At 43.7% G+C, this 24577-nt stretch overlaps 1 protein-coding gene across 2 annotated transcripts; it reads left to right on the plus strand.

Annotated features, from left to right (window-relative positions):
• The first annotated feature begins 3232 nt into the window (after positions 1 to 3232).
• NUDT4 (nudix hydrolase 4) lies at positions 3233 to 22858 on the plus strand. Of its 2 annotated transcripts, none has more exons than XM_049782849.1 (5): positions 3233 to 3403; positions 16481 to 16591; positions 18074 to 18118; positions 21059 to 21143; positions 22166 to 22858. In XM_049782849.1, the coding sequence occupies exons 1-5, from the start codon at positions 3305 to 3307 to the stop codon at positions 22366 to 22368; spliced, it is 543 nt and encodes a 180-aa protein (XP_049638806.1). In that variant the 5' UTR covers positions 3233 to 3304; the 3' UTR covers positions 22369 to 22858. The 2 variants fall into 2 exon arrangements, with proteins under 2 accessions (XP_049638806.1, XP_049638805.1); XM_049782848.1 differs by having other exon boundaries at positions 3234 to 3403; positions 21056 to 21143.
• Positions 22859 to 24577: the final 1719 nt, after the last annotated feature.

Consider the following 24577-nt stretch of genomic DNA (forward strand, 5'->3'; position numbering starts at 1 on the left):
CTGCCATTCTTGAGGCTTATCCCAATTGGATCCTCAGCACCATCATCTGGCCCCTTAATCATGCAAGGAGCAAGCTCTGATCACTGCTCGGTGTGGACCAAACCTCCCCCTACCCCCCAAAATAAAAGTCAGTTACTCTTAACTATAAGGATTCCTCAGAAAACCAAAAAAGAATGGGGTGAGGGGAGAGAGGACTGGAGCTATATAGCAAGTATGGTACTTGCTTTGCAAGTCAACCCAGGTTCCATCGCAGGCATCCATATGGTCCCCCACGCTCTGCCAAGGAATGATTCCGAGCAACACTGAGCACCGAAGGGTGTGGCCAAAAAAACAAACGTCCAAACAAATAGAAAACAGAGGACAGGTTGGAGAGCAGACTCAGGGTGAGTTCTACAGTTCTGTGAGGAAGGCAAATAGTATCGTTGGGGGTTGGGTTGTGTGCTTTGCTGATTAACGCATGGGTGGGAGTCTTTCTAGTTTCTGGACTTCATTTAAATAGGGTTCTAAATATTAATGTTAACACATCTCATTTTCGTTAAATGTTTGACAGTTTTAAAGCACTTCACACCCACTATTATCTGAGTGAAAGATTTGCAATCTGAATCATATTACATTCTTTTGAGAGATGAGTAAAGCTGCATACATTTCATTGTATGTGTCAAATTTAGACTCAAAGATTATTTTTTCGTTTTGCCACACCCTGCATAGTTCTGTGCTAGCTCGATGCTTGGGGATCACTCCTGGAGGAATGGGGGAATCATATGGGTTGCCGGAGCTCAAACTCAGATCTATTGTGTGCAAGACAAGCACTCTGCCTACAATACTGCCTCTCCAGTCCCTCTAAGACTTTTTTCCCAACCAAAGATAATGATCTGGAACCTTAAACAAGTGGCCTGAGAGTCATGCTCACTGGTTTTAGCTGTTACTTTCTCTCCCTTGGGTGAGTGAGCCCAGTCCTCTCCAGTTAATTATGATTTAGGCATCATCCCCAAGTAATTACTTAATGGATGTGCCAAGTCTGCAACTAGTGTTGAACACAGGTGAAAAACCAGTTTGACTTACTTTTGTAAGAAATTTATTATCACCTTCTTTACCCCTTCACTATTTTTTCCCTTCTGTTGTTTTCCTCATAGTGACAGATACTCGGCTGCAGTGCTTGCTGGGGTTGGAAGGGTTTAGTCATGGTGTCTGCACATGTACTCTCTGGCCAGTTCTAACTGAAATGCTCACACATTTTTAGTTCCAGTGCTTACCTGGGATCACAAACCCCAGTAGCAGAGTCCTAAAACACTGAGCTGTGCTCCAGAGATCCCAGTCTGTACCAGATTTGTGGGGGAGGGAAGAGGAAAGAATTGACGGTGTTCCAGACAGAAGAGCTGCTAAAATACAGCACTAAGCTGTATTTGCAAGGATGCTGCTTTGACCACTGCAAACCTCATAAGAGTTTTAATCTTTCTAACTGGGAAAAACGACAGCACGTTCACACATCCCGTCCATCATTTTAATTACGTAAAAATGCTTCCAGAACTCCTTGTTATTAGGTTCTGTAAAGCTGGAGACACAATGCAAGTGGCCGTTAGCAGCAAATCACAAACGTCTCTGCATACACCTGATCAAGTTTTCCAATTCTGAAGGCTCTTTTCTTAAATCCTATCCTTTATGAATTTAGAATTCCACATCGCGCATCCCGAGAAGACAGAGATCAAGAATTCCCTTCGCTGTATCTGCGATTAGCAGGAGAAACCCAAGCAAGGAATAAGCACCCGGTAAGTTATCAGTTATCAGTTATCAGTCACTGCCAGGACCAAACCAAGATTTTTCCGGGGAGCGGGAGCAAAAGTGAGCCACTGCAGGAGATGTTGACAACTGGACGGCCTCTTGGAGGAATGCAGGAGACACCAACGTGTTTTCCAAAGTGAACCAGCCGGGGTCAGAGCCATAGCACGGCAAGGAGGGCGTTTGCTTTGCACAAGGCAGATCCAGGTTGGATCTCCTGCATCCCCTAAGGTCCTCCGAATCTGTCAAGATTGATTCCCAAGTACAGAGCCTGAGAACCGCCGGGTGTGGCCCCAAAACAACAAAGCAAAGGATAAACAAACAAACAAAAAAAGAGTAGGGCCAGAGAGATAGCATGGAGGTAAGGCGTTTGCCTTGCATGCAGAAGGACGTGGTTCGAATCCCGGCATCCCATATGGTCCTCTGAGCTGCCAGGAGCGAGTTCTGAGCATAGAGCCAGGAGGAACCCCTGAGCACTGCCGGGTGCGACCCCACCCAAAAAAAAAAAAAGTAAATCCTTTCCTCTGCAGAAGCTAGAACTTCCTTCATGTTCACCTTTCTAGGCCATTGCTCTTCTCTGGTTGCTTCAGCCATCCCTGAGCTGCCTTCCCGGTAATTCCCGGCCTTGCCTAAGGGTGCAAAATCCTCGCTGAGAAGGTGTGGGGAGTTGCACTCCCCTTCCGTGGAGACCGCATTTAACGTCCTCTGAGAAAGAGAGACAGACAGACAGAGACTGACAGAGACAGAGAGACAGACAGAGACAGAGACAGACAGACAGACGCGGGACTTAGAGACAGGGAGGAAGGGTTGGCCGCCTTCCACGCACATGCACGCTCCCAGGCCGTGCACAACACAGCCTGCCCGCCTGCCCGCCTGCCCGGCCCGGGCTTCTTTCTCAGCGACAGCGGTCGCCACTCCTCCCACCCGGACTCCGCTCCTCCTCTCCCCTTCTCCCTCCCCCGAGCAACGGTCCCGGCGCGCAGGCGCGGGGGCGCGCGCGGGAGGGGGCGGGCCCGGGGGCGTGGCCTCCGGTGCCGCTTAAATAAGGAGCGGAAGCGGGGCGGCGCCGAGGCCGCCGTGGCGCCGCTGCCTGCCTGGTGGGCGCGAGTTCTCGCAACTGTCTGTGCGCGGCGGCGCGAGAGGTCGGCGGCCTCGCTCTTCCCTGTCGGAGGGGCGGCCGGTGAGCAGGAGAGAGGGAGAGCGAGAGGGAGGCGACGAGCGAGCGGCTCCATGGAGAGCGGAGGACGCCCGGGCAGAGGCAGCGGCGCTTCCTCCGCGGCTTTCGGGCTCCAGTGACGGCCCCGCGCTCCTCCCGCCCTCGCGCCTCGTTGAACGAGCCTCGCCAAGCCGCGCCGCGGGGCTCCGGGACCACTCGGCCCGCTCGCCGCCGCCGCCGCCGCCGCCCCGCTCGGCCCCCGCCCCCGGCTTCCCCCTCGGCCCGCTCGGCGGGGTGGCGGCGGCGGCGGCGGCCGGGCAGCTGCAGCCGCGGCAGGAGCCGGGTCGGGAGCCCGAGCCCGAGCCCGCCTCTATGATGAAGTTCAAGCCCAACCAGACGCGGACGTACGACCGCGAGGGCTTCAAGAAGCGGGCGGCGTGTCTGTGCTTCCGGAGCGAGCAGGAGGACGAGGTGAGCGGCCGCGGGGCGCCGGGCCCGGCCCGGCCTCGGACCTGCGGGGCGCCGCCGCGCTCGCCTGCTGCGGGGAAGGAGCCCGCAGCCCTTTCTTCTCTCCCGCTCTCTTCCTCCTGCCTGCCTTCCACCTTCCTTCCTTCCTTCCTTCCTTCCTTCCTTCCTTCCTCCTTTCTTCCTTTCTCCTTCCTTCCTTTCCTTCCTCCCTCCTTTCCCTCCTTCCTTCCACCTTTCTTTCCTTCTTTCCCCCTTCCTTCCATTCTTCTACCGGATTCTGGAGACAAAAGGGCTCGCCCAGCCCCGCGTCTTTTTCTTTTTTCTTTTGCATCTGAGCTGGGCCAGCTGAGACGCGGCAACGAGGCCCCCCGACTTGCCGACGGGGTCCCGCCTAGCTAGAGTCCCGGGGTTTGATGTGCAAAGGGAAAGAAAGGAAAGCCCGGCCTGCTTCGGCCGACCGGCCAGCCAACCTCCAGGATTGCGAGCCTGGAAGGTGGGTGGGTGGGCTGGCTGGCTGGCAAGGAGCCCCCGCTGCCTCCGTCTACACCCACTTTGGGCCCCGCAATCGGGGCTTGAGGTTGGGGTGAAAAGGGGGAGGAAGAAGCTTGGGCACGTCTGTGCAGCGACTCCGCAGTGCTGTCCGGAGTTGGAGACAAAAGCCCTCTCTCTCTGTCTCTCTCGCTGTCTCTCTGTCTCTCTTCCTCTCTATCTGTCTCTGTCTCTCTCTCTATCTGTCTCTGTCTCTCTCTCCCCCTCTGTCTGTCTGTCTGTCTGTCTGTCTCTCTCTCTCTCTTTCTCTCTCTCTCTCTCTCTCTCTCTCTCTCTCTCTCTCTCTCTCTCTCTCTCTCGCCATTATGATTCTCCCCCCCCCCCCGCGTGCATCCTTGGAACTCACACACGCTGGATTATAATTAGGTTTAGGATGTGTGTGTGATTGAGAGAGAGAAAGACAGATATTCCAGGGCTGCATAAGTACAGCGGGCAAGGCTCTTGCACGCGGCGGACTCAGGTTCGATTCTCGGCTTCCCATATGGTCCCCTGATCCCCGCAGGGAGTGATCGCTAAGTGCATGGCTGGGAGTAAGTAAGACCTGACCACCTTCGGGCGTGACCCCAACCCAAACAAAAAAGGCCGTTGCTTCTTTTTTTAAATTGAAGGATACTTAGTGACAGACGAAGGGTGGGGGGACGTAGCCCCTCGTGTCCCTGTGTCCCGAATGCGTTTGGTTTGACATCTGGAGACGATGTGTCAATCCTCTAATTGACCTAGTGCGCTGGTGAGAGGGGGAAACCCTTGAGAATCCCTTGATGAGCAGGATTTTTTTAAAACTTATTTTCATTTCATGTATGTATTTAATTTTAAAATGGATCAGTTTGAACTTTGCTGCGGGCAGTAGGAGTCTCTTGGTAGTGGGTAAAAATCTTTCAGCATTGCTGCTCCTAGAATTTCTTAGAAAAGGAAGGGTCAAAAAAAGAACATTCTTCTGCTTCCATACCCAGCTGTGTGCAATAAAACCGGCTAAGGCTGAGAGACTGGAATTTAATGGCTTCCTGATTGCCAGTCCCTGTAGTTAGGATGAGTCTGATCATTGGACTCAGCTTAGTTGCCCTTATTGTGCTAACAAAGTCAAAGTGCTTTAGAAGTTCGCTGCAGGCTTTTTTTTTTTTTTTTAAAGAAGCCAATTCCTTTATTGACCTGCCTTATAAGTGGAATGCCTGAATTGTGAGTTTTTTCAGAGGAATTTTGTTTGTGAAATAAGAAACTGCAAGGCAAAAAAGATTTATAACTACAACGTAAGTTACAGCCATTTGAGACCACCCCCCCACCCCGGATTTTTGAGTCACACAAATATGTGCTCATGGATCACTCATGGCAGTGCTCCTGAGATCAATCACCTGGGATGCCAAGGATCGAACCTGGGTGGTCTATATGCAAGGCAAATGCCCTACCCACTGTACTATGACTCTAATTCCTTTTATTTTTAAGTAAAAGGACTGCTTAAATCAGAGTAAACTTATCAAAGCTTCCAATAGCCAGAAATGGTCAAGATAGGCCGAGGCTCTTATCAGGTAGTTCATTTGGTGTTTGGTGTTCTTGCTTGAATGTTTCCAATGTGCCAGAAGATCTTTTTTATTACACTTAATCCTTTTAGTGCTGGTTATTTCCACTTTATGGCTGAGGAGAGAATTGCATAGCCATAAGTACTTTGCCCAAATGACATAATTAGGAAGTGGTAGGTTCAGAATTGGAGATCCTCCTCCTAATTCTGAATGTGGGCTCTGGCACGAGAAAGAGGATGCTCAGTATCTGCCCCATGAGTGAGATTCTGTGATTCTGTAAGACTGAACTTGGTAATGGTCATTTACCAGTTTTGCCATGACTTGGACTTGGAAATCTGGCTTGGTAAAAATGTAACTTCCCAGAGGAGAATGTGTAAAAGGATGGAAGCTGAAGTGACCTACATATGTTTGTGTGTATGACAGAGTCTGAGGAGAGCTTCCGAAGTGACCTGTGTCTGAAAGTAAATGGGCTATTTTTTTGCTTGGAGATTGTTTCTATTGTTAAATTCAGAATATTTAACCTCTAGTTAGGGCAAGACTGGTAACCCAGTTGATTGGGGGCGGAGGCAAGATTTGGAGAACTTGTTAAACCCATGTGTCTAACTTTGTGACTTTTAAAACTTATAGGTTGGGAAACCTAATGAATCAGTTTATCAGAGAATTATGCCCTGAGGGAAGACTAGAAGCCAACTCTAGCATCGGATTTTAGCTCCTTGGCATCTTCTCTGGTTGTGTATAGATGGGACCCTGTATCACAACACAATTACAAGCAAATCCTGATAGTTACTTTCCTGAATATTTTGTTTCCTCTTAGAGTTTGTTTCCCGGCCTCCAAAGGCAGGCTGCTTTTGCATCCTGGTTTGAATGCCCCTCTCATTAATGGTATAGGATGGTTGAGACTATTCCCTAGGTGGGCTAAGAACAACAAGGTTCCAGGTGAGAGATTTGACCGTTGCAGATTTTATTTTAGGATGAAGTGAAGTAATGGTGGTTGTTTGACTCCAAAAGGCTCTGTGCTGAATCCTCTTTGTTTCTCCCTGTGCTGAAGTTCTCAGTAGCTCTTCACTTGGGAACAGGTTGTTTGAGAAAGAGGGTGGTTTAATCTAATAGCAGTCTCTGTTCTTTGGGGATGGTTTTCTGTATTTAGGTCTACCTGGTGAAATACAAACATTAGCATTAACGTGGGAAGATATAGGGCAGCTTCTTTCACTTATCCCAAGGTCACAGAAGCTGGTAGATTGTGTGGAGTGCAAGGCTTTATCTCTGAACTCCTGTTATTTTCATTGTCTTTCCAAGAAGTTACTCTGTGAGAAACTCCCCTTAGTGTTGGGAGTTAGCCTTTCAGACAGGCCCCAAGACTTCCATGAAATGACTCTGCCTGTGCCATGTTACCCACCCAAAAAAATAACCAAATCAGGGATGCGGAGATAGAAAGGGCTGGCTCTAAGGAACAAACTCTGTAATGCAGGATAATGAGATCCAGGAGTCCAATGAAGGGAAAATGAATCAAGTCAAATGAACTAGAAGTGCTCTAGGTTTAGAATCCAATGTGAACGAATCCTTTGGAGTTGGATTCGGAGTAGGAAAGAAGAACCAAGCATCCTAGTTTTCTAAGGTTGAAAACAGCACCATAAATGTAAGATCAGGGGTTGCTAGGCACGAGAGCATCTCTTGGGCTAGGAGATCTCTCAAAGAGCTGGACTAAGTGCACACTGTGCAAACCCTCCTGACCCTTTCATCCAAGAACTGCAGGATGTAACTCCTGAGTACTGCTGGGTGTACCCTACGCCCTAGTTTGGCTCAAGCAACATTTAGATTCTAAAGCTATTTAAGGTTGACCTGACAAAATTGGATAGACTTCTAATGGAGGGAATGCAGCAACTTGCTTTGGAAGTGTGGTCCAGGCAATTGGAATGGAGAAAGTGACCAGATAGTATCAGAACTAACTGCTCTAATTGCCTTTGCGGAAGTCACCTCCCTCATCATGCTCCAGGTCTGGGGGATCTTGGCATGATGGTGACGGGGCTGACACTGAGCTGCTTCAGTGGCAGTGTTGAGAGACATGGACATGGACCACATAGTGCCATGTATTGCGTTAGGGCCAGGCAGACACTCCCAGCCCTTCAAGCTGTCTTCCCAACCTTCAATCCCCTAAACCTGAGCAATAGAGAGAATGCTAATTAAGTATTCCTGAAAGACCTGAGTTCTACAAAACCAGGCACAAAATCTGACTTCATGGGAAAAGTACAGTAGTGAACCTTTGGAATGCTAAAATGGGTTAGTTATTATAGGGCTATAATAAAAAATAGAAGTAAGTAGAGTTATTTTACTACTAGCATTTTTTCTTAGACTCAACAAGCCACTTTTTTCAAACATTCTCTAGGGTTTATACTTCCTCAGAGTTTTAAAACCTGAAGATAATTACCTTTAAATGGAGACCAGTTTCATCAGAATTAAACTACTATTCAAAGGTGGCCTTATCTAAACAGGAAAGAAATGTTGCCAACCCCTTCATCGAAGGAAAGTATTTTCATTTGGGGGGTTTTGTAGTTGTTGTTGTTGTTAGGGTCTTGATGAATCACTGAGGCTTTTTCCAACTATGTAAAAGTTTAGCCTTTGATTTCTAAATATTGACATGCTAGGAGAAAACAACGCTCATCGCAGTTCACCCCTATTGATCAATACTATCTACCCGTGGTATAATTTGGGTTTGGACATTTTTTATGGAGACTTTCTTTTTTTTTTTTTTTTGGTGGGGGGGGCACACCCGGCAGTGCTCAGGGGTCACTCCTGGCTGTCTGCTCAGAAATAGCTCCTGGCAGGCACGGGGGACCATATGGGACACCGGGATTTGGACCAACCACCTTTGGTCCTGGATCGGCTGCTTGCAAGGCAAACGCCGCTGTGCTATCTCTCCGGGCCCTTATGGAGACTTTCTGACCCCCTCTATAACACTGTGTCTCTTGTCCACGTAAGTTTTCTTAATGGCAGCCCAGCCACAAGTAGCTCAGTTACATGTTGTAACCTAGACTTTTTTTTTTGTCAAAGTGCTTGGTGAGTCCTACTGTGCTGCTGGTAAGAAAATAAGCAGTTCCCACACTGCTTTTGATTAAAGTTCACAAAAGAAATGCTTTTGTCCTTAAGTTTGGAGATATCTGAGGGAGTTTTCTGGGTAGCTTTAGATTTGGAGGGGGGGGACAGCTGTTATCTGATGGTGGTTTTTAGAGGGAGTCTATAACCAAGAGCTGCCTCCTCAAAAACAAAGGTAAATCGGAGTAAACAATCCCACTTGCTTCCAGCTCTGAAGGCTTAACTTCTTTAGAGAGAACTTTAACAGCAACAGCTTTTTGTTGTTTTATTTTTGTTTTTGTTCCCTTTCTTACGTCTCCCAGCAATGAGGAGGACAGGAGTGGAGAGAGTGGAGCCTCTGTTAGCGATTGGTGTGCCCCTCCCCCAGTGATGAGGACCTGAGTGGAGAAAGGATCTTCTGTTACATTGGTGTACCCCTCCTCTCACCCAGAGATGAAGGCCTGAGTGAAGAGAGTGAAGACTGTTAGAAATGAGTGTTTCCCACAATGGGGTGAGGGTGCCATCCCCTGGCACTCAAACGATCTTGGGGGACTCAAGTGGGGGAAGCACTTTATTTGTTTTAAGTCATTCCTCTACCCCAGCAAAAAATAAGGGAGCCGTTAGCCAGAGAAGTTTGGTAACCTGATACAGCCTTCATCCCTTATGGCAGAGAGAGGGTCAGAGGTGGCTGGGTTGAATCAAGGAAGCCAGGTCTACTCGGAAGCCGTTTTTTTACAACCACCCTGTCTTAAGAGTAATTCCTGTGTTCCCAGTGTCTCTGCTCTATAAGCCTTTCCAGGACCACTTCTTTGGGAAGGTAGACTGGGCTTCCAGCTGTCGTTCTGAACGTCACTAATATAACAAGCTGTCTCCACAAAACCAACAAGGACTATGTATGGATTTGTTTATTTGGCTATTGCTAGGTTAGCCACTTGCTGAATAAGTGTTTAGAATTCATCTTTGTTATTTCAGTAATAGTATTTTTAGAGCATTGAGCAGTGTGCATTATTGAAAATCAGCCTGTGGCTCTTATTCTTACTCTTTATCACCATCCCCCTTCCAAATGGCCTTGACCTTATTGAAACTCAGTGATGCGGAGTAGGCAAATACTAAATGAAACGTACAGTTTTTCAAACTTAAACCATTGAAAGTTTCATTATTAAAATCTCCTAAGGAGGTCTAGAGCCATAGCACAGCGGTAGGGCATTTGCCTTGTAGGTGTCCAACCCAGACACACACACACACACACACACACACACTGCTAGGTATTGATTACATACTGGGGAGGGGAAGAAGGGAAGGGATTGGGCCATACCTGGACACCTGGGGCTTTTCAGGAGCAGTTTCTGGCTTTGTACTTAGAGTGACCCCTGGCTCTGTTCAGGGGACCATATGCTATATCACATGGAATTATATAAGCAAGGCAAGTGCTTGACTGCCTGAACCTTACACCTTTTTTGTTGTTTTGGGTGCTGGGCTGGGGGGCCATTTGTGGGGTACTGGGCATCAAAGCCAGGTGGGCTGCATACAAGGTGAGTGCCCTGTCCACAGGACTCTCTTCAGTCCCAGTGTTAGACATTTTCATCACTTTTTGAAAGGTACATTTAAAGTTACCATAATAGTTTGATCAACTTTTAGGGCAGGGGTCTCAAACTCGCGGCCCGTGGGCCATTTGCGGCCCTCCGTACAACATTTTGTGGCCTGCGGCCAGTCTTCAAATATCGCAGTATTAACGATTATTCGCTTACCTAAAAATCGCATTAAACATTAGCATATCCCGAGCAGTTCCATTCGGGGTATACAAATGTTTAATGGGACTTTTTGCGATTTTTTTTCTTACTAATGCGATTTTTTTTATTGTGAATATTCATAAAGTGAAATTCCTTATGCGGTCCCAGAAGTACAGGGACTTCTGTACTTACTTTTGGTTTTAGCTAAATCATTTGTGAAGCTTATAGATCTATATTCGTGGGAATTTTTAAAATTATGTAGTGACGGGGCCGGTGAGGTGACGCTAGAGGTAAGGTGTCCACCTTGCAAGCGCTAGCCAAGGAACGGACTGCGGTTCGATCCCCCGGCGTCCCATATAGTCCCCCCAAACCAGGGCCGATTTCTGAGCCAGGAGTAACCCTGAGCATCAAAAGGGTGTGGCCCGAAAAACCAAAAAAAAAAAAATTATGTAGTGACATGTTTAAACACTGAAGGGCTTGTCACTAATTTGAGGGGGGGGGAGTTTAGTCAAAAGTAATAGTACCCATAGATAAAGATTTTAGTTCCAGGGGCCAAAGGGATAGTGCAGTGGATAGGACATTTGCCTTGCATGAGGCTGTCCTGAGTTTGATCTCTGACATCCCATATGGTCCCCTGAGCATCTCCAGGTGTGGCCCCAAAACAAAAAAAAAAATGAAACCAGAAACTTAAGTGTTAGTTCAGAAAAGCATACACTATTAATAGGGTTTTCAGTATTATTAATCTTATGTAATTCTTAAAGACTATCTTGGGCAAATGGGAATATTCTAGTCATTGACCTAGATATAGGACATAGAATTTTATTTTTTTAAGGACTCAAACATTATAAAAGTGGTTCTGAAACTCCCATTTTCTAAGTAAGAGTTTACTTTTCTGGTGGTCAGCACCTGCACCAGCTATCTTATTATGGAAGTAGTCAAAGAAGCTAAAGAAAGCCTCAGTTATTTTTTTGTTTTTGGGTCATACCCGGCAGCACTCAAGGTTTACTCCTGGCTTTGCACTCAAAAATCGCTCCTGGCAGGCTCGGGGGAACCAAATGTGATGCCAGGGATTGAACCCGGGTCCATCCCAGGTCAGCCTCATGCAAGGCAAACACCCTACCACTGTGCTATCACTCCAGCCCTAAGGCCTCAAATTTTGCCGAATAATAATTTCATCCAGATAGAAACCAGATTATTCCTAAACCATGATGAAATGAAGTCTCCAGCCTGTAGACAATGCTAGTAGTTCCCACTTTTTCTTGGTTACAATAATGCTTATATAAACTTTTTGTTTCATCTGGCTATTCTTGGCTTTGTTTTTGTTTTGTTGTCATACCTGTTTGTGCTGAGGGTTACTTCTGGCCCTCTTCTCAAGAGATCATTCCTGTTGGGGGTCAGCCATATGCCACAGCATGTACCCTCCCCCACATTTTAACTGAAGTGAGATTATGACCGATCAGGGGTTGTTACCATAGGTTGTCTGGAAGCCTCCTTGACTAGAACAAAAAGATGTGAAGTCTGATTTGTAGTTGTGCTTCATTTAAATTCGTATGTAAGTTTGGTTGCAGATTTTAATGTACTTTTAATAAGTCTTTTCAGTCTCACTAAATAATTTAGTCTTTCTGCCCTTATTTCATCACTACCTCTCAGTAACTACAAAGCTGGGAATAGACTGATTCTGGATATGCTGCTGCAATTCAGTTGGTAGTGCAAGCAGAAGAGCTTGTAGAAGCCAGTGAGCTTCTACAGAAGCAGGGCTTAAGGTGTTTAAAATTTAAACTCAACTCATCAGGATACTTTTTACAGACAAAGAAACTGGTAACAAGAAATAAAATACTTTGAACTTCGTAGTTATACACTGGAGTTCATGTTTGTTTACTTTTTTTTTTTTTGGCAGATTGGCTTACTTTATTTTTTTAGTGTTCATTTTGATTTATTCTTGGGAAGGGCAAAACTTGGGGGGTGCTCAGCAGAGCTGCCGAGTTGGAGTAAATTTTGGGTACCTGGAGTCAGAGTCAAAAGTACAAAAAAAAAATTCCCCGGAGCATTTATCTACCAACCCCCTCAGCCCTGGTGCTCAGGTTTTTGTTTGTTTGTTTTTGGGCCACACCTGGTGGTGCTCCTGGCTGTCTGCTCAGAAATAGCTACTGGCAGGCACGGGGGGACCTTATGGGACACCGGGATTCGAACCAACCACCTTTGGTCCTGGATCGGCTGCTTGCAAGGCAAACGCCGCTGTGCTATCTCTCCGGGCCCTGATTCTTGCACTTCCAGGGATTATGCTTGGTGGGGACTGGTCACTGAGTACTCCAGGTGTGGCCCTGGGGGAGACCTTGCTTTTCCACCACAGCACCTCGGGCTGTGCCAGCTAATCCCAGCACCATATCCTTGGACCCTGGCCTCAAAGCACAAGCCTGGTTGACAACAAATCACTAGGAATGCACTCTGCCTCCCAAGCTCAAGTGACCCCTCTCCTCTCTCTCCGGAGAGATAGCACACTGATGCTATTTGGGTGTGGCCCCCCAAAAAAAATCACTCTGGGAATTCAACTTTTGCTCAGGATTGATCTGTTGTTGGTGGCTTTTCAGTTTTGTTTTGGTGAGAACTCTGCTTCAGGGCAAACTGATTGTGTAAACCTTTGTTTTGGGTTTGGCTGGGCCTCTCTTTACATTCCATATGCACACTGTGACAGGCAGAAACTTTTTTTTAATATCATATGTATTTTATTATTTTATTTTTAATATTTTTTATTTAAGCACTGTATTTATAAACATGTCATAGTTGGGTTTCAGCCATATATAATGCGCACACCCCTTCACCAGTGCATCTTTTCTGCCACCTGTATGCACCTCATTTCCCTCCTCCCCCATCCCTTACCTGTCTTCGAGACAGGCATTGTATTTCTCTCTATCATTGTAATGGTAAGTTGTTAGTGTAGTTATTTCTCTAACTGCACTTACCACTCTTTGTGGTAGGCTTCTTATCATGGGTTGGTCCTTCTGGCCCTCATCACTATTATCTCTAGGTATTACTGCTTTACTGTATTTTATTTTTCTTAAATCTCACAGATGAGTGAGACTACTGTGTGTTTATCTCTGACATACTTCACTCAACATATATAGTCTCCATTCCATGTATAGGTAAATTTTGTGACTTTATTTTTTTTTCCTAACAGCTGTATAGTGTTCTAATGTGTAGATGTGCCACAGTTTCTTTAGCTACTCATCTGTTCTCAGGCATCTGAGTTGTTTCTAGATTTTGGCTATTGCTAAAAACGCTGCTATGAAAATAGGTGTGCAGAGAGCATTATTGTATTATGTTCTTGTGGTCCTAGGCTATATCCCTAGAAGTGGTGTTGCTGGCTCATATGGGAGCTCAATGTCCAATTTTTTTTTCCAATGTCCATTTTTTAAGGAATATTCATATTGTTTTCCAGAAAGGCTGGACTAGATGGCATTTCTACCAACAGTGAGTAAGAGTTCCTTTTTCCTACATCCATGCCAGCAGTGGTTGTTCTTGTTCTTTATGATGTGTGCCATGAGATATCTGATTTTTATTTTTATTTGCATTTCCCTAATTATTAGTGACATGGAACATTTTTTTCATGTGTATTTCTTCTTTGAGGAAAGTAATGTCTGTTCATTTCTTCACATTTTTTGATGTTTACTGTTTTATCTAGATGTTTATTTGTTGTTAAGTTCTGTCAGTGCCATGTATATCTTAGATTTGCTCTTATCTAATGGGAATTGGGTGAATAGTCTCTACCATTCCTTAGGTAGCCTTTATATCTTAGTTACTGTTAACTTTGAAGTGCAGAAGCTTCTCAATTTGATGTAATCTCATTTATTTATTTATGTTTCCACCTGCGTGGACAGTGGTATTTTCTCCTTGAAGATGCATTTAGTCTCAATGTCATGGAATGTTCTGCTTATGTTTTCTTCTATATATCTTATAGTTTCAAGTCTGATATCAGGGTCTTTTATCCATTTTAATTTGGCCTTTGTACATGATGTTAGAGGTCTGAGCTCGTTTTTTTTTTGCAAGTGGCTGGCCAGTTTTCCCAGCACCATTTGTTAGAGAGGCTTTCCTTGCTCCATTTTGCGTTTCTTGCTCCTTTGTCAAAGATTGGTTGATTGTATGCCTGGGGGTCATTCTCTGAATACTCAAGTCTATTTCATTGATCTGAGGATCTGTCTTTATTCCAGTACCATGCTGTTTTAATGATTATTACTTTGTAATAAATTATTGCTTTGTAAATACATTTGTCATGGGCTTGTTAAAAATGGCCTTGACAGTATTGAGAAAATTTCTTTCCATTCCCATTTTGTTGAGAGTTTTTATCATGAATGGGTGTTTGGACCTTATCAAATGCTTTACAGACTCTATACCAACCTGTGAAACTCAGATCTGTTCAGAGATCCACTGGGATTGCGTTCTATTTTTGACTTGTATGCCACACTGTTTTGTGTAACTTAAACTTTGTTATCACGAAGACGGTAAGATAGAGTATGTAAAATGAATAAATGACCAGAGTCTCAAAAGTTTTTTTTTTTTTTTCTTTGTGTTTTTTGGGTCACACCCGGCAGTGCTCAGGGGTTACTCCTGGCTCCATGCTCAGAAATTGCTCCTGGCAGGCACGGGGGACCATATGGGACACTGGGATTTGAACCGATGACCTCTTGCATGAAAGGCAAACGCCTTACCTCCATGCTATCTCTCCAGCCCCTCAAAAGTTTTACTTAGAAAAAATGGAAATGTAATTTTTCCACTAAAAGTCTTTTTAAAAACTACAAGCCTGGTGTCAGTAAAAAACTGGGCTGTGGCTGGGCCTAAAAAGATACCCTAAAGGGCTGGATCACCTACTTTGTGGGAGTAGGGAGCCTAGATTCAGCCCCTAGTGGGCTTAGAGCACTGTGATGAGCTATGCTAGTGGTAGCCAATTAGTCCGGTGAAGTGAGTCCCCAAACACAAAACAAACAAGACAACCAGCCCCATTTCAAACCGAGATTACAGTACTCCTCTTTCCCTGCTGGTCTTAAGTGGGGAAGCACTCAACACCAGCTTTCTGTGAATGACCTTTTTCCTTTCCTAAGGGGTCATTACCTTCTAGTTCTTAGTTTAGGGGACAGAGTGGTCTTATGCTTAAATTTGGGACACTGTATCCAATAAAGAACGAAGGATGTTACCACAAAATTAAAATGTTTACTCATTGAATCTGATCATTTACATGAATTCATTGGATTGAGAATGATTTGGTGATAACCTTTCGAATTCTGAATAAAAAAAAAAAACAACAGTAGTTGTGAATGCTGTCAACTGCTCTTTAGTGGTGATCTAGGAATCTAATAAAATTTAAAAATTGGCCCCAACTTTGGTGGTGGGAAATATGCACTGGTGAAATCATACATTGTATGACTGAAACTCAAACATAAGCAAATTTGTAATTTTAACTCATGGTGATTCAAAATAATTTTTAAAATAATATTAACAAGAAAATACACTACAAGGGTAAATTTTATCTTGTATAAAATTTTCAAATGTGTTAAAATTGTATTAGAGAAAAATATACTTGAATACTGGAGCCAGAGTAATAGTATAGCAGAGTAGGCCATTTGCTTGCATGTGGCTGACGTGGGTTCAATCTCCCACATACCATAAGGTCCCCCAAGCCTGACAGGAGTGATTTCTGAGCACAGAGCCAGGAGTAACTCCTGAACACTTCCAGATGTGGCCCAAAAACCAAAATATAAAATATATACTTGGACACATTAAAATTGTGAGGAAGACTTTTAAAAAATATTGGCCCCCAAAGTTAGTTTTGGGACCAGAGTGATAATTCAGAGTTAAGGTACTTGTCTTGCATGCAGTTGACCCAGGTTTAATTCCCAGCACTCCATATGTTCTCCCTGAGTACCTTCTGGTGTGACCAAGAAAAAAAATGTTTTAATTGAAAAATTAGTTACTCTTGTGACTGGAGTGATAGTATAGTGGGTGGGGTGCTTGCCTTGTACTCAGCCAACTTGAGTTCGATCCCTCCTATATAGTTCCCAAAGCACTCCAGGAGTAATCCCTGAAGAGAACCATGAGTAAACCCTGAGCAACACCTGGTATGACCTAAAAATAATTTTTTTTTAAAGAGAATCTTAGAGACTTACTGCCTTTAAAGTTTTGAGGATGTTGCTTCTGTTCAGAGCGTGTCTTAGCAAGTGGTTGTCTTGCAGGTACTGCTGGTGAGCAGCAGTCGGTACCCAGACCAATGGATTGTCCCAGGAGGAGGCATGGAGCCTGAAGAGGAGCCTGGTGGTGCTGCTGTGAGAGAGGTGTATGAAGAGGTGAGACAAAGAGTAGTTTCATCCTTTGCACCCGCCCTATCTGGGGGTTTTGGAGAATAGTCAAACAAGTCCTGTGGCTCCATGGCACTGAGAAGGCAAGGCCAGTCAGACTGCTGATTCATTTCATCTGGACATCTTAGTGTTGCAGGTCACATTCATGGGACTCCGTGTCCTTTGACACTGAGCCAAGCCGCAGCCCCTTCATGATTTGTAACCATATAACTAACTACAGCTAGCGTTTTTGCCAAGCAAAAAATGTTTTTCTACCTGTTGTAAATTAGCTGTTGTCAGTGTGAAAGCCCCCTTAAAAAATCTATCAGCTATATCTTTTTACTGATCAGACTCAATTCCAGATCGCTCATCGATAAAGAACATTGATACTGTGTTGCAATCATTTACTTGTCCAATGAATGACCAAAGTGCCTGCATTTTACTTAGTTTTGTGCCCATGTGCACAAAACCAAACATCCCTACTGTCTTTTCAGAGTTGATAATTGGCTTTGCTTTTTACTCACAGGTACAATAGCATAGATTCAGTGCTATAAAAAGTTATTGAACAGCAGCTAGAGTGAATATAAATGGAAAGTGAATGCTACAGCTCCTTTGTGGGCCTTGGTACTTAGCTCCGTGCAAATAATGTTCCATGGCGCTCTTGAGGGAAGGCCTCGCTCCCGGTAGACAAATAGGACAAACGTGTGAATTGGACAGTGAGATTGTGAGTGAGGAGCATGCTCGAGTTTCTGGTGGTCTGGTAGTTGATCACATGAGTTATAGGAGCAACTGTTTGTCCCAGGACAACTGTTCTGGGAGAGGGTGGCAGTAGAGAATTATGCATACTAAGCGGTGTGCATGTTTGGAAAAATAGTAGCTAAGAACAATGTTAATCCATATAGAAAAGTTGATTCATTCCTGGAATTTGGCCTAATTTTCACTGGATCCTTGCCTTTTCAACGGCAGATCTGAAGCAGGGCTCCAGTGTATATGGGCAATTGGGGGATGTAGGGGGCATCAACCTTTTATGGGCAAATGACATAAGGACTTGAACTTCTGGCTGCCAGCCTGTGCCAGCAAAGTCAGACAGCTCTGCCACGGCAGAGCTACTGGCCCAGTAGCAAAATGTACCAACTCCAGAATGCTTCCAGGGGACATGAGCACTACAGCTCAAAAGGGGTGGGATGATGAAGAGCTGTGGAGGCACAGGAGCAGGAGTGGGGCTCCCTGGGCACCCCAAAAGTGTGGGAGTACCACAGCTAATCATGCATGTGAGCCCTGAAACCCACAGAGAAGAGGGAGAGAGACCATGATAGTTGGATGTGGACTAAGTTGAACCTTGTTTTACCAGCAAACCACACACCAGGCTATAGTACAGCCCAAAACAACTTTACAGAAGTGGGCTTGGTGGTACAAGGCCAGTTGTACTTAATTTTGATGGTTTTTTTGTTACAAATAGGTAACAATTCTGAATTTACTCTTCGTTAATAGGCCGGCGTGAAAGGAAAGCTGGGCCGACTCCTGGGCATATTTGAGGTGAGTTACAGACCCTCCTTTGCGGAAGAATACAGTGGACTTTGTCTAAACTTGCCAATAGTTTGGCCACCCTGCAATAGACATTCCTGTCCAATGATCAGGGTGGCCAGGTCGCCATCATGGACCAAGTGGGAAGAAAATAAAGTTGATAATCTCTGTGTCACCAGTTTATACACAGCAATAGGTAGTGATCATTTTGTGACAGCACAGTAAAGCCAAGATCTACTTGTCTCTTGAATCATTAATATGGTTTAGGGACAGCTTTTTTTAGGTACTGTCTCTTGTGACTCCTGTCTAGAAATGCACCCAGTTGCCTTTAGCGTGAAAACATTAGAATATATACATACATTATATTACATATATGTAATATATATACATATACAGTGACCTGTGTGAAGATTTAAAACCCAAATTTACAGGGGGCTGGAGTCATGAAGTGTGTAGCATGTTTGCCTTGTATGTGGCCAATGTAGATTCAATCCTTGGCATCCCTTAGGGTCTCCCAGAATAATTCCTGGGTGCAGGTATACCCCCTGATTATCACTGATCTTGATACCCCCCGAAATCAAAAATAAATCCATCAATTTTATGCACGCGTGCATACATGCACACACGCACAAGCACAGATTTCTATTCTTTACATAATCCCAATTACTGGAGACAGGCTAGAATTTGGATCCAGGAGGGAATTTGGGAGGAATCGGCATTCTGTGGAGGAATGAGGCCCGCTGGTGAGACCCAATACTTCGAATTATTTTTAATTTTTTAGTCCAGACCTGATGGTGTTTTTGGCTTACTCCTTGCTCAGCAATCAGTCACCATTCCTGATGGGCTCAGGGGACCAGATCGGGTGCCAGGGATTGAACCCTGGTCAGCCACTTGCATCTAAGATTTAGAGCTAGATAGATGAATGCTAACACAATGTAAATTTCCCCCACAATATTACTTTACAAATTGGCTCCATCCTTCTCATAGAACCATATAAATTTTCATTTAGGTATTATTACAGTAATTCAGAAGAAATTATTTTATTAGCACTTCAGCATGAAAGATATAGTTAAAGTTCTTGTCTTACAGGTAGCTAAATCTGAATCAATCCTAGGCACTGAATGGTCCCTTGAGCACTGCTGGGTGTGGCCCCCAAACCAAAAACTAGTGGAAAGGCCTAGACAAGAACTTTACTAGAATTTGATTTTTGTCATTCTCTGGCCAGTTAAATAACGCCATCTGTTGGTTAAATTGAAAACTGCATTGCAGGTCTATAATACCTTTGTCCTGCTTGCTGTACTGTCACTCCAGCTTCAAGAATACACATTTTCTTTTTTTCTTTTTGGTTTTTGGGCCACACCTGGTGGTGCTCAGGGGTTACTCCTGGCTTTGCACTCAGAAATCACTCCTGGCAGGCTCAGGGAACCATATGGTATGCTGCAGATTGAGCCCAGGTCTGTCCCGGGTCAGCCACGTGCAAATTAAATGCCCTACCAGGTTATCGTTCCAGCTCAAGAATACACATTTAAGTTAAATACATTTTTAACTTATTGTGCTATGTTTAGCCAAGGAAGGAGTAAGATTTGAGTGGATTGCTCAGGTTATTTGGAATAACCTATGTGAGAAAAATTAGGGCAAAAATTACACATATACACCAGTGAGGTGGTGCTAGAGGTAAGGTGTCTGCCTTGCAAGTGCTAGCCAAGGAAGGACCACGGTTTGATTCCCCGGCGTCCCATATGGTCCCCCCAAGACAGAGGCGATTTCTGAGTACTTAGCCAAGAGTAACCCCTGAGCATCAAACGGGTGTGGCCAAAAAAAAAAAAAGAAACAAAATTACACATATATTTATAACTCTATGTGTGTTCTATGGGTAAGAATTAAGTACCAACAACAGAGACTGTGTGAAAAATAAAACTGTATTGGCACTACAGACAATGACTTGGATTGGACAGACTAGTTTGCCTGGAACCTAGAGTTGGTCTTATGCCAGGAAACTTCAGGCGTAGGGTCTTCTTGTATTTAGGCCAAGGCTTTTCCTTTTTATGTCCCCCATATTTTGGTGGGCCTATGCAAACAATAATTGCCACTCTAACACCGTTTTTACTGTACTCCTTTGACTAATCCTTAAGAAAAACAACCGACTTAAACTTTTGAGATTAACTTAAACTAATATGCATGTGCATGGAAGTGTAAAAAAGTACTTTGCCTTCAATGTTTAAGGAGTTACATAAGTTTTATGGCTTTACATTGCTTTGTGTGCAGCTAAGAAATATTATGTATTACAATCTGGGAACTTGAGGGACAAAGTAATTGTACATTGGTTCTGTTTTATTTTTCTTAATGTTCTTTGGCTGAAAGTTCAAAGTTAAGATACCAGCAAGGGGACTTCTGAGAATTCTGTTTATGGGTGATTGTCCTTCCACTGTAACTTTACCATGTCCTCTTTCTTTGCATCTTTGTTCTCATAATTAAAAATTAAAAATTAAAAAGAATTAAGTATATGGTGGAGCCGTAGAGATAGCACAGCGGTTCTGAGGGAGCCATATGTGGGGGTTACAGGCTACATGCAAGATAAAAGCCCAACCTGCTGTCCTACCACTCTGGCTTCCCATTGAGTAAGCACTTTATTGTAGAGGTGATAAAAGGCTACCCAGATCAGCCCCAGGGAAAAGAACATGGGATAAAAACCAGAAATACAATTTAACAGAGGTTTCATCCCAGTCTTAAAAATCAGAGTGCTAAAAACTTAGCAACTTAGAAATGAATTATGTGTTCTTTTTTACATAAACTCTCTTCTGCTGACTGGATTATATAACTGAATATAAATACCTTATGTTGACAAGTATACCATGCTGATTAGCAGTATGCCAGACTGTTTTTTGTCTATTAAAATAATGTACATGTTTAGTTCATGTAGATTAAAATGCTTTTCTTTTTATATTCAAGCAGAACCAAGACCGAAAGCACAGAACATATGTTTATGTTCTTACCGTCACTGAAATTTTAGAAGATTGGGAAGATTCTGTTAATATAGGTAAGTTTTCCATAGAGTTCTCCTAAGAATCATTTGTTTATTTGCTTTCCAGATTGAGATTTACTTTGAATTCCTTTGAATTCTCTGAGTCCTAAGAATCACATTGAGATTTGAGGGGTTATTTGGGGAGCTGAACATTGGGCCACAACCAGCTGTGCTCAGGGCTTACTCCTGGCTGTGCTCAGGGGGATCATATGTGGTGCCATGGATAAAAGAACCTGGACCAGCTTTGTGCAAGGCAAACACTTATCTACTGGTCTCTCTGGCCCTTAATTTTATTTTTATTTTATTTATTTATTTATTTATTTATTTGGTTTTTGGATCACACCCAGCAACGCTCAGGGATTACTCCTGGCTCTGTGCTCAGAAATTGCTCCTGGTAGGCTCGGGGACCATATGGGAAGCAGGGATTCAAACCACCATCCTGCGGCGTCTAAGGCAAACGCCCTACTAGCTCTCCGGCCCCAATTTTCTTTTTAAAGAAGGAGAATCAGCATACATTTCCACATTTGAATTATCTGAGAATTCCTGTAAAGTCATTATTTGGGGGTGGATATGGACTATTGTTAAGTGTATGACTTGTTTATTAATAGTGCTAGTCTGTAAAAGTTGAATTCATTGCAATTCCTGGAACTTATGAACTACTTTGTAAATCATAAATAAAAAAAAAAACAGTTAATTGAGTTAGGGCTCAGAAGTTTGGAGGACATATTTTGCTGAGGAATGACCTAAGGACCATTTCCAGCATTGCATGCTCCACCCAAGTATCTCAAGGTGTCATCCCAAAATCAAAAAATGACTCCTAAAATTGAGTTATTCGAAACTAAATTCTAGACTCTAAAATGTAAGGTGACTTAAGGGGTATGGAACAGAGTGGCAGAAATGAAGGAATGTCTTGATGCTGCTGATACTAAACTGTGTTGTGAGCACTGCTATAAACTAAGATAGAAATGCTACATTGTAAACCAGTAAAAAACTTCACATCTGAATCATCGTATAGTAACTAATCTACTGATTTCCAGGAAGAAAAAGAGAATGGTTCAAAGTCGAAGATGCCATCAAAGTTCTCCAGTGTCATAAGCCTGTACACGCTGAATATCTGGAAAAGCTAAAGCTGAGTTGTTCTCCAACCAATGGGAATGCCAGTGTACCGTCCCTGGCCGAGAGCAACACGCTGTTTGTCGCTGCTGCACAGACCCCCGGGTTGCCCTCCAGTATCAGATAAGGCAGATGGGGGCCCTCTCCCGCCTGGGCCACCTCACTGGGAAAAGGCTTCTTTATTTTCCCTAGCAAACATCTGAATGACGCTTGCAAACTGTCTGAATTTGTCATGCAGGGTTTTCAAACAACTTGCATGTTCTTCAGATACTTTCAGATATTTTTTTTTTAAATAGTGTAAAATATTTTAAATAAGCCAAAGCCATGTGGACTTTTTAGATAACTTACCTGTGTGCCCCATCCCACCCCCTCAGGTTATTGTAGCTGTCTTTCACATATACACAGCATTTTTTTTGTTTGGGGTTTTTTGTTTTGTTTTTTTGTCCATTTGACATCAGTCTGGTTTTTTTTGTTGTTGTTGTTAGATCAACTTATCTGGGCTTCTTTTCCCCCTTGAATTGTTTTCTTATTCACAGCATTAAATATACTTGATAAATTCTGTTGTGGGAATTAATGAAAATCCTTATATTAAAGAAACCCATCAATCCATCTAAAAAGTTTAAGGATCATAATTTTAGCTCATAAATTCCACATTTGAACTTTGTCTGGTCTAGTAACTATTTTGAGACTAAGAACCAAATTTGCTACTTTGCTGGGGTGGGGCGGGGAGTCAATCAGATCATTTTGATTTTACAGCTGGTTTTATGTCACTGGCTATCTGAGATGACCATTTCCACCCAGAATTCTTAAGTCTTTAAACGTACGTGTCTGTGCTAGAACAGGTGATTGGGGGGGGGGGGGGTGTTGTAAACAAAATGTACGTAGTAAATACGTCATCTTTTCATGAAAGCTGTATTTGTGGAATCTTGAGTTTCAAGGCTCAGATGCCAATTTTTCTTCATAATCTTCCTAGAAACAGAATACCTGAGAGCCAAATTTCCCTCGATGTAAGTCACTTTTCAAAACATTTTCTGCTTTTTTTTTTTTTGGTTTTTGGGTCTCACCCGGCAGTGCTCAGGAGTTACTCCTGGCTCCATGCTCAGAAGTCGCTCCTGGCGAGCACGGGGGACCATATGGGACGCCGGGATTCGAACCGATGACCTTTTGCATGAGAGGCAAACGCCTTACCTCCATGCTATCTCTCCGGCCCCATTTTCTGCTTTTGAATTTAGTGTTATCTCTTCATTCCAACGTTTAACCGACCTCAAATGCCAGCCAGTGAGTGGAGACCCAGTCAGCACCAAATTAGCCTTGTTCATCAGTGTGCATGGGCACCTTCAGCTGATTTACTGGTTTAGGTACTAGCTATCATTTAACTTCCATGGCACTGGAATGTACCTGAATGAAGAATTACTTTCTGATACTTACAGCAAAGTAGGACTCCCCTGTTAAACACATAGGGCTTAGTCTGAAAGTTCTGTGTTCAGCAGCCAAATATGATATGAGGTGAGAGAAAAGGAAGATGGGGCACAGTGACTGGGATAAGATTCAGTATGTGGACTTGAGTCTTGTAAATATGTTAATGGAGTTAAGTATGACTATAATTTGTTCTCTAAATTGCTAGCCTTTAAATATATCATTGCTGGGGCTGGAGAGATAGCATAGTGGCAGGATGTTTGCCTTGCAAGTGCAAACCAAGGACCAACAGTGGTTCGAATCCCGGCATCCCATATGGTCCCCCATGCCTGCCAGGAGTGATTTCTGAGCAGAGACAGAAGTAACTTCCTGAGTGTGCTGGGTGTGGCCCAAAAACAAAAAAAAAAAAGAAAGAAAAAGAAAATAAATCATTGCTGCTAAAATAGTGCTGTTACACTTAATGAAAATTGGTGCCAGTTTTGAAAGTGAAATCTTGTGCCATAAATGCAGCGTAACTAAAAATACTAGTTCACAATACTGTCAAAGGAATGAGTAAAGTAGAAAATTTTACAGCTAATGCCTTTTTTCTTCTAAATTATATAATTGATCAAATATGATCATTCAGAATTTTTATATGTTCCTTTGTACAAGTTGTTTTCTTGGTGGTTTTTAAGGAAACAGTAAAAACCCCACAGATTACTATTTTATGTCAATATTTAGCAGATACAAAAATTTTTCTCAAATTTTTCTGAAATGTCCTCAAATTATATCCTGGACACAGAGAAACTGGATTGTTATTGTATATAAGACTGCTTCATCCATCTGAAATACTTTCATAAGTACTTGGGGCAATGGGTTATCTTGTACATGATATTTAGAGGTAATACTGCATGAATTTATTTTATAGACTCTTGAACTCT

Source organism: Suncus etruscus, chromosome 11 (assembly GCF_024139225.1).
Source record: "Suncus etruscus isolate mSunEtr1 chromosome 11, mSunEtr1.pri.cur, whole genome shotgun sequence".
NCBI lineage: Eukaryota > Metazoa > Chordata > Mammalia > Eulipotyphla > Soricidae > Suncus > Suncus etruscus.

Bases quoted from the DNA above. Each gene is read 5' to 3' on its own strand.
- NUDT4 (XM_049782848.1), top strand. From the start codon at position 3,305: ATGATGAAGTTCAAGCCCAACCAGACGCGGACGTACGACCGCGAGGGC. The intron at 3,404-16,480 runs GTGAGCGGCCGC...GTTGTCTTGCAG, and splicing joins GGAGCGAGCAGGAGGACGAG to GTACTGCTGGTGAGCAGCAG. The intron at 18,119-21,055 runs GTGAGTTACAGA...TTTATATTCAAG, and splicing joins GACTCCTGGGCATATTTGAG to CAGAACCAAGACCGAAAGCA.